General features: G+C 41.3%; 1 protein-coding gene across 5 annotated transcripts in view; it reads left to right on the top strand.

Moving 5' to 3' along the window:
- Nucleotides 1-12,715, top strand: part of LOC122864481 (tenascin-X-like) — a 68,669-nt gene that overhangs the window by 9,977 nt on the left and 45,977 nt on the right. For all 5 annotated transcript variants that reach the window (XR_006375231.1, XM_044171943.1, XM_044171946.1 and 2 more), the window contains 2 exons: nt 1,026-2,393; nt 9,289-9,404. Coding sequence is in view for 4 of the 5 variants with exons in the window: in XM_044171943.1 (XP_044027878.1) it covers nt 1,026-2,393; nt 9,289-9,404 (1,484 nt within the window). In the remaining variant the exon portion in view is untranslated. The remainder of the gene's footprint in view (nt 1-1,025; nt 2,394-9,288; nt 9,405-12,715) is intronic.

Here is a 12,715-nt window from a genome sequence, read left to right on the forward strand (position 1 = left end):
GGTAAACCCTTTAAACCTTCCTTGTCCTGAGCGCCACCCTCAGGATGAACGTTACATTTTTAGCTCCACAGCTAGTCAGTGTGTAAGAATAGCTAAATCATCAGGATGTTGTCTGTTCTGTTAAACACTTGTGCAATGAATATAACAGACTCTAGAGAAACTTTTTGACCCTTTAAAATGATCCAAATTTAACTCATGACCCCCCCCCCCATCAAAGCTTATACAATATATTTCTATGAGTCCTCAAACAAAGAGGGATTTTAACCTGCTCGAGATCAATGTCTTCAGTATTTCAGTATGAAAAAGCAAATACAAGAGAATTTACCCAACAAATCAGCACAATTTTATGGAGCAGAAATATGTTTTTGCTACCTTTTTTTATCATCCTGCAACCCCTCCCATTTATCTTGGACACCTTGATCCTACAGGCTGGAAGACACTTACATCAAGCCAAAGGCACTCTTCTGTTTTTAATTTTGTTTGTTTGTTTCTATCTTAAATGTCTTATGCCACCATCCCAACATGAACACGGAAAAATATCAAAACCTGTTGAAAATTAACTTTGCTCACTGACATCTGACAAACATCTCTACTGCCCCGGTATGTTGAACTATGTTCGGTACATCTGATACCAAACAGATGTAATAAAAGCAATATTTGACAAAAAGAAAACAACAAAAACATGGGCACTGTTAAAATGGAAGAAGTCTCAAAAAGGCCAAATGATGCAAAAGTTAGAAAAAGATACTGCCATATTTCACTAAACCCAAAGGTCATTTTTGGCATTTACTCCAATATATTATCCTATTAACATGAAAGAGAGTAGAGGGGGTTAAATTCCTAAATCACAAGGTCTCCGTTTATGTCGGTGCCAATAGGTCAAAAGCAACATCTGACTGAATAATATGTACAAGGTAAAACCCACATTTCTCACCCAGTCACAGGCAGTGACAGTCAGCTTGTAAGAAGTGTCTCTGTGTCTTCTGCCTTAAAAACTGTACACACTATCCATCCCTCTGCTTCAGGTGCAGGGTGCTCCATCACACCTGAGATCGACGAGTGTCCCAACGAGTGCAGCGATCAGGGTCGATGCGTGGATGGCAAGTGTGTCTGCTTCCCTGGTTTTAGTGGACCGGACTGCAGTGGGTCCAACTGTCCCGGAAACTGCAACAACAACGGAAGGTGTGTGAACGGACAGTGTTTATGCGATCCCAGTTTCAGCGGCCCCGACTGCTCACAGAGAAGCTGCCCCGACAACTGCAACCACCGGGGCAGGTGTGTGAACGGCAGGTGTGTGTGCGACAGCGGCTTCACAGGTCCCAGGTGCTCGGACAAATCCTGTCCTGGAAACTGCAACAACAGGGGGCGCTGCGTCAACGGACAGTGTGTGTGCAATCCTGGATTCACCGGGCCGGACTGCTCAAAGAAGGCTTGCCCTAACAACTGCAATGATCGTGGCAGGTGTGTAAACGGGAAATGTGTGTGCGACAGCGGCTTCGCTGGTGCGGACTGCTCGGAGAATTCATGCCCAGAAAACTGCAACAACAGGGGGCGCTGCGTCAACGGACAGTGTGTCTGTAGTCCTGGATTCACCGGGCCAGACTGTTCCCAAAGGGCCTGTCCTGATGACTGCAACAACCGTGGCAGGTGCGCAAACGGGAAATGTGTGTGTGACAGCGGCTTCGCTGGTGCGGACTGCTCGGAGAATTCATGCCCAGAAAACTGCAACAACAGGGGGCGCTGCGTCAACGGACAGTGTGTCTGTAGTCCTGGATTCACCGGGCCAGACTGCTCCCAAAGGGCCTGTCCTGATGACTGTAACAACCGTGGCAGGTGTGTAAACGGGAAATGTGTGTGCGACAGTGGCTTCGCTGGTGCGGACTGCTCGGAGACCGCCTGTCCTGGAAACTGCAACAGCAGGGGGCACTGTATAAACGGAGAGTGCGTTTGCGATGATGGATTCAGCGGCCCGGACTGCTTGGAAAAAACGTGCCCTAATGACTGCAGCGACCGCGGCAGGTGTGTAAACGGGAAATGTGTGTGTGACAGCGGCTTCGCGGGTGACGACTGCTCTGAGAAGTCCTGCCCAGGAAACTGCAAGAGCAGGGGGCGCTGCGTTAATGGACAGTGCGTTTGCAATGATGGGTTCACCGGTGCAGACTGCTCTGAAAGAGCTTGTCCCAACAACTGCAGCAACCACGGGACGTGCGTAAACGGGAAGTGTGCTTGCGACGTGGGCTTCGCCGGGCCGGACTGCGCCGCCAAAGGCTGTCCCAGTAACTGCAACAATAAAGGACGGTGCGTCAAAGGGAGGTGCGTCTGCCGGCGTGGGTTCACCGGACCAGACTGCAGCCAGTGTGAGGAGGGGGTGACCGGACCCAACTGCGATACTGGTGAGTTAAACCCAACAAATGACAGAATCCTTAATTAAAACTGCTCTTCAAAGGAGACCTGTGTCATGCAGAGGTAGGCCCCATTTACAGCTGGTATTAACGTGTTATCTGGATAATATCCGATCCACGAGTCTTTGCTTTCACACCTGGTATTAATTAAGCATTCTGGTTATGTCGCTTGTGACCGGATCTCAATACGCAAAGTCAGGTGGGACTGGCGGACTTGTGAAGAGGTGGAGTTAGGTGACCTTTCAACTTGCTGGGTGGATTTTTTTCTTAAGAATGTGGCAGATCAGATCCCAATGCGCTCTGCCTGCATTTACACCAGGCATTAACATTTTATTATCCAGGTAGTGTATCAAGATGCATATGTAAACAAGTGTAAATGGGGTAGTAAATTCTGATGTTGAAATGCCAGTTATTTTCCTCAGTTTTTCAATCCAACTTCTGAACCAAAAGAGTTTTCAAATCTCACTTGAAATTAAATGCTCGATCAGGACTGAAATACCTTTTTATCAAGAATGTAGCCTTTATACAATTGATTACATTATGGAAACTGTTTTTCTTTAATCCTAGCTAGTCCTAGCCAAATTTAACGTATTCATCTAGAGACAAAAAAGTAATGCATTTGGTAATATTTTATACCAAAAAGTAGCTCTACAGTACAATCATAAAAAGTGGGGACTCTACTACTAAGCCGCAACCGCCCCTAAATGTGTATCTATATGTATAAGACAAAAACAAACTAACAAATGCATCAGGTAACATTTTATTATACCAACAAATGACCCTACAGTACTATAATAGTGAGTTAGTGTTGTAACATACATAAGAAACGTGTGCAAATCATCAGGTGTGCTGTTGAGCAGCTGCATTAGTTGTCCAAAATGTGTAGTACACTGCTTTTATAACACTGACTTGTGGTGTACTACAAGGTCCTATTCTTGGTCCCCTTCTGTTTGCCTTGAACATGCTTCAGCCTGGGCAGACAAGTAGTTTTACAATGTAACGCATCACTTCTATTAAGATGATATCTAATAACACATCTCATTTAAGCCCCAAAATGTGGCACAGAAAGCTGATACAAGGCTTTTAACCAGGTCTTCTAAAAGGTCTTATGTGCCACCTGTCTTGATTTCTTTATATTGGCTCCCCATCAAATTCAGGATCCACTTCAAGATTCATGCGATCTCTTCCAGAGCTCTGCATGGTCAGGCACTCATCTACATCAGCGAGCTCCTACAACCCTGTGTCACTATTAAGTCACCTCTGTTAGGCCTGGATCAAGGTACAACCAACAACCGTTGGTTGTACCTTGATCCAGGCCTAAAACTAAAAGTTATTGTAACCTGATTTAAGCTTCTAAACTTTGAAACTTATTCCTCTTGGACTTACTGTAAGACACAGATCTCAAGTCCAAGACGCCGTGAACACCTTTAAAAATGTCACTCAGGATGCACTTGTTCAGCCTTGCCTTTGTTCAGTGTTTTCCACATTCTTATATTATGTCTCTGTTTTATCTATCTGTTGCTTTTGCTTTTTATTGTAAACCACTTAGTGCTCTAGAGAAGTGCTATAAAAATGTATTTACTTAAAGACTGTTTACTTTACTTATTTTCTTACTTATTAACATATTCTGCAGCATTGCAGGATTTCAGCAATAAAGCTGCAAAAAGCCTGTAAAATCACACATTTCCTCTACAGCGGCAATGTTTAAATATCCCTCTCCAACATCACTTTGGCTTTGTTTTTCCCCATGTGGGTTAGTGGTTTATAACATCAGGGAGAACACTTTACGTGTTTGGTATGTAAGCGGAGCTTGCATATCCCAGATGCTTTGCTTTAGTGTACATTTTTTTTACAGACTTTGGAAATGTTTTGCTATGAAACTCAACTGTTTGTTTTCATGTTTCATTCAACACCTGCATTTCCATTTTAATTATCTGATAATATCTTTCCTGACAAACACTTATTTTTCAATATTGAGGAAATTTTCATTCACTTTGCTAATGTGATGCATCATTATTTGCAGAGTGAGTGGTGTTTCTTGCCTCTTCAGTCTGTTTTGTTGTTGTTTGTGTTGTCGTCATTGTTGTTGCCAGGCTACGTTAGTGTATTAGCTCGTCTGTTTGGAGCTGGTTCAAGCTGCAGTGATTCGGGTGACGGAACTGTTTCATTAACATAGCGGCACGGTCCTGCTGCCCATAAAACTCCCTCAGTCTGCTGCGTAATGGCTTTCTGTGCTTCCTGAGGCTGAAACAGGACAGACACATGTGTGAGTGTTAAGTGTTTTCCCAAATGTACAGTAACTGACCACTGATTGGAGCGAAGGGATAGAAGTCCTACAATCTGAGGCCTCATATGAGAGGGAGAGAGTGAGACAAGTGGGGAGCAGCAACTCTTAAGCATGTTTCCAGCCACCTGTTTTTATACACATTTAGAATTTGTGCAAAATTGCCTGAATGGAGACACCTGAAATTCAAACAAACTCCAGTCAAGGCCATAGCCAGGATTTTAGAAACTGTGACAAGTCCAAGGTCCCCTAATGCATCCTGCTCCTCCTCCGAATATTCTGGCCACACACCAAAAAAAGGTTTCTAAAAAATGTCTACTCACTTTTTCCAATTCTCTACACTGCTAGGACTAAAGGTCTAGTGGGGAAATGGTAAATCCTGTTTATTTATCTTTCTTTATCTTTAAGTAGACGGAAGCTAAAAATATTTGGCATCACCCCACCATGTGTATGGCTGGCAGTTGGGTGGTTGAATGGTCCACCATTTTGGCCTAGAGTGAAATATCTTGAAAAGTATTAGATTGTCATGAAATTTGGTTCAGACGTTCGTGTTCCCCTCAGGTGTGGTAGTTTTGGTGTTATCACTTCCTGTTTTATTTTGGTAGTATTCTTCTTCCCTTGTGTGTCTTGTGTTTTTACTTCCTGACTGTGTTTTCCCTCCAGTTTTGATTGTTGGTCCTCCCTTGATTGTTGGCACCTGTGTCTTGTTATCTCACCTCCCCTAGGGTATTTATTCTGGGTCTCTTCTTTGTTCTGTGTCGGATCATTGTTGTACACATGGTGTTGTTGCTGTCGAGTGTATCTAGTGAGTTTATATGGTCGGATCATTCTGTCGTAACGGGGGTGCTATATAGAGGTAAGTGGACCCAAAAGCAGATGACGAGGAAGCAGTCTCAAGGTGAAGTAGCCAGAACTTCTGTGTTTATTGTGGGGTGGTATGCAGGCAAGTACAGGTAGACAAAAGGCAGATAAGTTACTGGCTAGCAGAGGTGAAAGCAGTGGCGTGAGTCCAAGGTAGAAAAACAGTACACAAGGGAGCAGGCAAAATCCAAAAATCCAAAATCCAAGAATCCAGAATCCAAAATCCAAACAAGGTCCACAGGAGAACAAAGAATACAATACAAACTCAGAGTCAAGGCTTGGCAAGGAACAACACCATGTGTACAACAATGGTCATCCTCTGACTTTTCATCTAGCGCCACCATGAGGTCAAAGTTTTTGTCTGTCCAAACTTTGGTTTTTGACCAAAAACCTGCAAAACTAACGACATTTCCATCAGTCTCTGCTGTGTTTATTGCTATTTAGCAAATGTTGAACAGAGATGGCGAACATGCTAAACATTATACCTGCTAAACATCAGTATGTTAGCATTATCATTGTGAGCATGTTAGCATTTAGTAGGTCTCTTGTTTTAACTGTAGAGCACCCACAGGTTGCTAAAACTCCTGAATTCATAGAAAAATACAAAGGATATGACCTCAGTGTCCTCAATGTTTGCCACAACCCTGCATCCTGTCCCCAAGAAAGACTAAAGAAAAAGTGATAGAAATACTATTTCTGGTGGGACACAGAACTTGCCTTGATTTTGTTGTTGGAGAAGAATTGCTGCTGTTTTAATTTATTCTTCTGTCACCATCTTGAGAATCTTCCTATAAAAGTAGTTAATGGAAGAAAACGTGATTGGCATTTTCTTGCGCCTTCTCTTTTGGAATTTGCATAAAATTAGTTTTTGATTCTAAATGCATGTGTGAGCCTGTTTGGTAGCCAGCCTCACGCCTCTCTATGTTCTCAGTGCGTACGTGAAGTGCATGTTGGATTTTGGTAATTGGTTACGGGAAACATTACGTCAGGCTCTCAGTGACCCGCTGAGCAGTGAATTTTTCAACACTAATTTTATGAGAAACTCGTGCAGTGAAACAAATCTGTGAATTATTATCGAGTATGCCTTCACTGTGTGCAGTTATACATCAGCTGCGTGGCTCTGCCAGGCTGAGAGCTTTGTGTTGGCAGCTTCACAGAGTGCCACATGTTCTCATGAACTGCAGTTAAGTAAGAGTGATATATAAGACATGTCGATGGAACATGGCAGAAAAAATGAATGATTCTCATGGTGAAATTGCTTTATAAAAAAATGTCATAAAACTGTGATAAGTAGTCTTTCCGCAGTAGAACAGAAAACAACTTTATTGTCCACAAAAGTTGAAAATTGTCTTTTGCCCATCAGACAGCTTATTAAAACATCAAAACATGCATAGACACTACGTAACAACAGCACTGACAGTATGAATACTTCAAGTAATAAAATACAACTCTGCAATTTAAAAAGTGAAACTCGGATTTCTCTAGAGTGGAGAAAGGACCATTAGTCAATACGAGAAGCTGAGCTACAGAAAACTATTTGCCAATCTTATATTTGATCAGTTAATCATTTTATCAAGAAAAAATGTCAAACATTTGCTGCTTTTCTCTGTTTTATATCGCTGTAAACTGAATATCTTTGGGTTTGGACTGTTAGACAAAACATTTAAATACATCTCCTGGGACTTCTGGGAGATTGTGATCACGATTTTCTGATATTTTTATAAACTGAAAGATTAATCAATTAACAGAAAGTAATCAACAGATTATGTGATTAAAAACAGTTTTTCTCTTCCTGCATTAATTACATTTTTGGATGCTTGGAGGCAGAAGAACGTGACAGCAAGCACAAAACGCTCAACATCTGACACATTACCACCTTTATAAAGCTGTTATAGTGAACAGGTTAGCAAACAGCTGACACATAGCAACATGATGATGTGTTTGAATTCAGTCTCCTTTTAGCTCTGTTTTGGTCGTCACCAACTCCTGAGAAAAGTATCTGGCTCTTGGAAATTTGTTTCATTCTCGTCTTTTTACCTGGATCTCAAAGACGTTCAGCTACTTTCCCCCAATCTGAACCCAGGCCACTGTGGCTCCCAAATCATGGACCTGGATGTAACCCTTAATGACAAAAACATCTTCACCATCTTCACTGTATCACTCTCAAGCAGCAGATCAGATAGAACAGTTTGTTGCATTGCCACTGAGCAAACGATTGATCAAGACTGATGCCAAACGCTGATACATGCATCACTCTGTTTTCACAAGGTGGACGTCTCAATTTCAGCAAAAATCAGAACAAATGCCTGCTGGTTCATTTGTTCCACTGCATCAATCATACGAGAAAGGAAAAAGAGACATGAGGGAGAAAACCTGCAAACAGACTGAGAGTCCTCCTTTTCTTCTATTCTTCTGGGCGGGGGTACATATCTGTACATAAAATCGGATTCATTTTTTTTGTCTTGCTCTTTTTATTCATATGGGTCATTTAAATTATTTGCTTTTTGACGAGCCAATGAGTGAGCGAGGGTGCAGCGGCTATAACCAATGGAAGAGCAGGAGTTACACTAACAAGCTTGAGAGGGTTGCATGTGCCTGGCAGAGGTGAAAAGGCTGGCGATGACGATGGATGGAAACTGGATTTTTAGTTTAATTAGTGACACTGCTTCAACTTCTTCTTGCTCTTCTTCTTGTTTTATTTCCTGTATATACTGTAGGTGCAGAAGCAAGCCCACAGTTACAGTCCAGTCCCAGGATTTTAGAAACTGGGACATCATAAGTCCAACATCCCCCCAGTGCACCTCCTCTGCAGAAAATTCTGGCCAAACACCAACAAAAAGTTTCTAACAGTTTTTAGTGATTTGGATTTGTCCTATTTTGTGTATTCATCTGATTACTTGTATTTCTGTAAATAAAATCACAAAGGCTGCTTCTCTACGCTGCTAAGACTAAACGTCTGGTGGGGAAAAAGTAAATCTTATCTGTTGATCTGTTTTATTGGCTCACTGGCACCACAACAATGAAACAAACTGTTCTGCTGCTTGAGAGTGATACAGTGAAGATGGTGAAGATGTTTTTGTCATTAAGGGTTACATCCAGGTCCATGATTTGGGAGCCACAGTGGCCTGGGTTCAGATTGGGGGAAAGTAGCTGAATGTCTTTGAGATCCAGGTAAAAAGACGAGAATGAAACAAATTTCCAAGAGCCAGATACTTTTCTCAGGAGTTGGTGACGACCAAAGCAGAGCTAAAAGGAGACTGAATTCAAACACATGATCATGCTGCTCTGTGTCTGCTGGATGTACAAGTAGGTTGAGGATTGAAATGGAGTTGTATATTTTAATCAAATTTTGGTGAAATTAGCATTTGGACCGAACTATTTAAGTTTGCAGTGTTTGATGGCTAAAAATCAGATATTCACTTTGATGGAAACAGGAGTATTAAATGAAATGGTTCCTATAAACAACCATTGAAGATATGTTGGTCACAATATTTCCTTAGTCCGATTATTTTTTTATTATTATTTTCAATTAAATTCAGTGGGGCTTTATTGGCATGGGAAACAGACGTTAACATTACCAAAGCAAGTGTGAAATAAAAACAGAGGAAATGTGCCGTTAAATATATTTGGATAAGTAAGATGAGATAATAATAAATTTAGACTTTAAAAAATACAAATAAGTGAAAACTATATAAACACTGCAACTTGTTGTTTTATGTGTGTGTGTCTCTCTCTCTCCAGTCATGTCAGGTGTTTCTCAGTTGAGTACTCGGGACATCACCGAGGCGTCTGTCACTCTGGTCTGGACACCACCTCCCGTCCAGTATGAGACGTACCACATCACCTTCACCAGCCAGGTACAGAAATATCGCTCCTCACACAAAGCTGGGATTTGTCATTTGTTGTCAGTTTGATTCTAGATAAAGTCTTTTTCCTCTCACCTTTTTACATTAATGTGGAGGAACCAGACAACCTCAACTTCATGGGGGGGGGGGCGACAGACAGTAGAGAGATGGGGAATGACATGCAACAAAGAACCCCAGCTGGACTCAAACCAGGACCTCACGGTTAATGGGCGGCACGGTAACCCCTAGACCTTCCCCCCCCCTAGAAGTGAGTAAAGATATAAAAGTAAAACATAAGATGAGAGCAAGAACAACAAAATTATTGTGATATAAAAGGTGATCGCCCATTCTCATACAGACCAGAGATTTGCTTCATGATCTTGATTCATACGAAGAATTTAAAATACTGCATCAGTTCATAATCTGTAGAACAACAGAGAGGCAAAAAATAGATAAACACACACATATTTCTAGACATAACTCAGGCAGCAGATGTATTTGTTGACAGAAAATGGCCCAGCACCAAAACGACCAAGAGTTGCTCTCACAGAGTCCTCGCTGTCCCAGGATTCAGGACTCAGAGCTGCTCAGGGGGTCAGAATCTTCATATGCCAGGTCATGTTGAGAGGACAGAAGAAAAACTGCGCCTGAAATTTACACGAGATCCTCGGGGAACTTTAAAAAATGACGATGAGGTCTGCAGACACAACTGTAAAACAGTTGTGCATCACCTTAAACAAACTCATACTGTCTGAGGAGATGGAAAAACAAAAGAATCCGACCCTTGACCTTCAGATAATAAGACCAGAGCTCTTCCTCTAAAGCCTTTTTTTGTTTTAAAATTAAAGCTCTGTACATTAGGTTGCACGGTATGAAAACAGGACCTGAGGATCTGCTCACAGATGGCATAAAGTCCCACTTAAAGAAGCTCCAAGAGGAATTATTCAAAGAACACTCTGAGAAAATCTCTACTGAATGCCAAGTAAGATGTAATTAATTCTGTGAGTGGGTTTGGATAAGGCTTTTGTTTAGAGTGGCAGCACTCTGTGCAGATCATGTTGAAAAGACATTTCACTGTATCTTTTCCATGACAACAAGAGTAACAATGTCCATGAAATTTTCACAAAACCCTGAAAAGACGACAAACAATAAATTCAGAGACTTCAGCAGCTCCAGGATTGATTTCCACCACAAGTGCTGATGCAAAATGCCCCAAAGAGGATTTAGAGTACAGATGGTCTTCAATAAATTAACTCAAGATTGTTGCAGTTAGGGCCAAAGCTCAATGCACCAAGTCATATTGAAGAGTGTCATTTTGATTTTAAAGCGCTATAATGGTAGAATAATAGGACATGGTCAGCATAAAGGTAAATGATGCCTGGATTTCAAATGCACGTTTTGTAGGTTAAGAGAATAGTTAAAGAAATATTCAACATTATTTGCTTTCTTTCCAAGCATTAGATGGATACCATTCTCATGTCAGTGTGTTAAGTACAAACCTGGAATCAGGAAGCGGCTAGCTAAGCTTAGCACAAAGACCGGAAGCCGGGGGAAACAGCTAACCTGGCTGCGTCCAAAGTTCACAAATAGACCTGCCCACACCTCTCAAGCTCACTGAATAACACGTCGTGTCTCGTGTGTTTCATCCGTGCAGAAACAGAAGTTTCGTGTTTATGGTGGAGTTACTGGAACTATTTCTTGTTGAACCACAGTCGGCGCGGTGACTGTGTGCAGCTTCCTGAAGGCTTGTCGTCACAGTGGGGTTGCTAGGTTTCATACCATCTCGCAAGTACAGAGACCAAAGTTCCAGCACGTAACTCCCCTTAAAACCACAAATCGACGTTTTCACATTTCTGTGGTGTACGGATTAAATAAATGAGATACAGTGTGCTAATTAGTGAGCTTCAGAGATGTTGGTGGATGTATTTTTTAACTTTTGACACAGCCAGGCTAGCTGTTTCCCCCTGCTTCCAGTCGTTATGCTAAGCTAGGCTAACCACGTCCTGACTTCAGCTCTGTACTTAAACTTGCAATAGTTGCAATAGAGCAGTGAGTGTGAACTAAAACAGTAAAGTTGTAGCCGGACAGATAAACAATGAGTTGAAACTCGATTAAAGCTCCGTAAAGCCGAGCGGAGCTGCAGATTCAGCTGATAATCCTCTATAGGTTCACCACTACGAGCCAGACCTTTCACATTTGATACATTGATATTATAAAAATATTGATTATAGCCGCTTTAACACAGACATGAGATCAGTATTAATCTGAACATCTCACTGAGAAAGAGTTTCCCAAAATATTGAACTGTTTCTTTAAGAGTTTACTGTAAACTATCCACCCTGAACAGCTCCAGAAAAACTCAAAGTAACATTTTATTTAGTTTTAAATAAATTAGCTTTGTCTGGGTTTCAGCTGAGACTTTTAATGAACCATTAATTATCTAACTTTAGACACTTTCCATCCTAATAAGAAGACAACTTCAAAGCAAACACGGTGCATCGTTGTAAGTTTCTGGGAATAAAAATGCTGGCACAAAATACCAATTCAAACATTCTTATAAAAACACAACAGATAGTTTAAGAACATGGTCTTATTTGGTTGCAACCACAGCAAGTCTTGTTGAACAGAAACTGAGCAGCCTGTAATTTCCATGACAGACACCAGAAAATATGATCTGTGAAATTGACTTAAAGTCCCAGAGGAGATCTCCGGGCACTATAAACAGTGAATTACAGCAGGATTTTATGACGTTACAGTTCACCGACACTGTACACTGGATGTTGGTTTAAGAGCAAAGTGCTGCTTTCATGTTTCCATGACAGGAACTGAAGCTTATAGTCTTTTAAATGGTTCAGAAACACTGATTTTGAAATATTAAAGGTAACGTTAACAGATAAAAGTGTAAATTTGTCCATTTTAGGGTCATTTTTAGGTACTTTATCTGTCATCCACCAAAATCTGAGACTGTTCTTTTAAAACATTTGAAAAAGTTAAATCAGAACGTTGGGGATTTGGGGACACTATCACACAATCAGGGAATGTAGCTTCAATTCAAAGCATGTCATAAAAATTCACAAAGCAGGAAGCTATGATGAATTATTCAGGGAGTAAAGTCATTTCTGTGTTGCATATCCAATTTAAAAAAACGTTTTAAAACGTCCCAAAGATATTTCAACGTTTTGCAGATGACACCTAATAAATCAAACCGGGATCCAGATCCACGTCAGGGGGGCAGAGATCAGTACAGATTCTCACCAGGTTTTATTTCCATGACAAACACTATAAAAATCTGCCATTAAATTCAGAGTAATCCCCAGGGAGTC

Source organism: Siniperca chuatsi, linkage group LG17, assembly GCF_020085105.1.
Source record: "Siniperca chuatsi isolate FFG_IHB_CAS linkage group LG17, ASM2008510v1, whole genome shotgun sequence".
Taxonomy (NCBI): Eukaryota; Metazoa; Chordata; class Actinopteri; order Centrarchiformes; family Sinipercidae; genus Siniperca; species Siniperca chuatsi.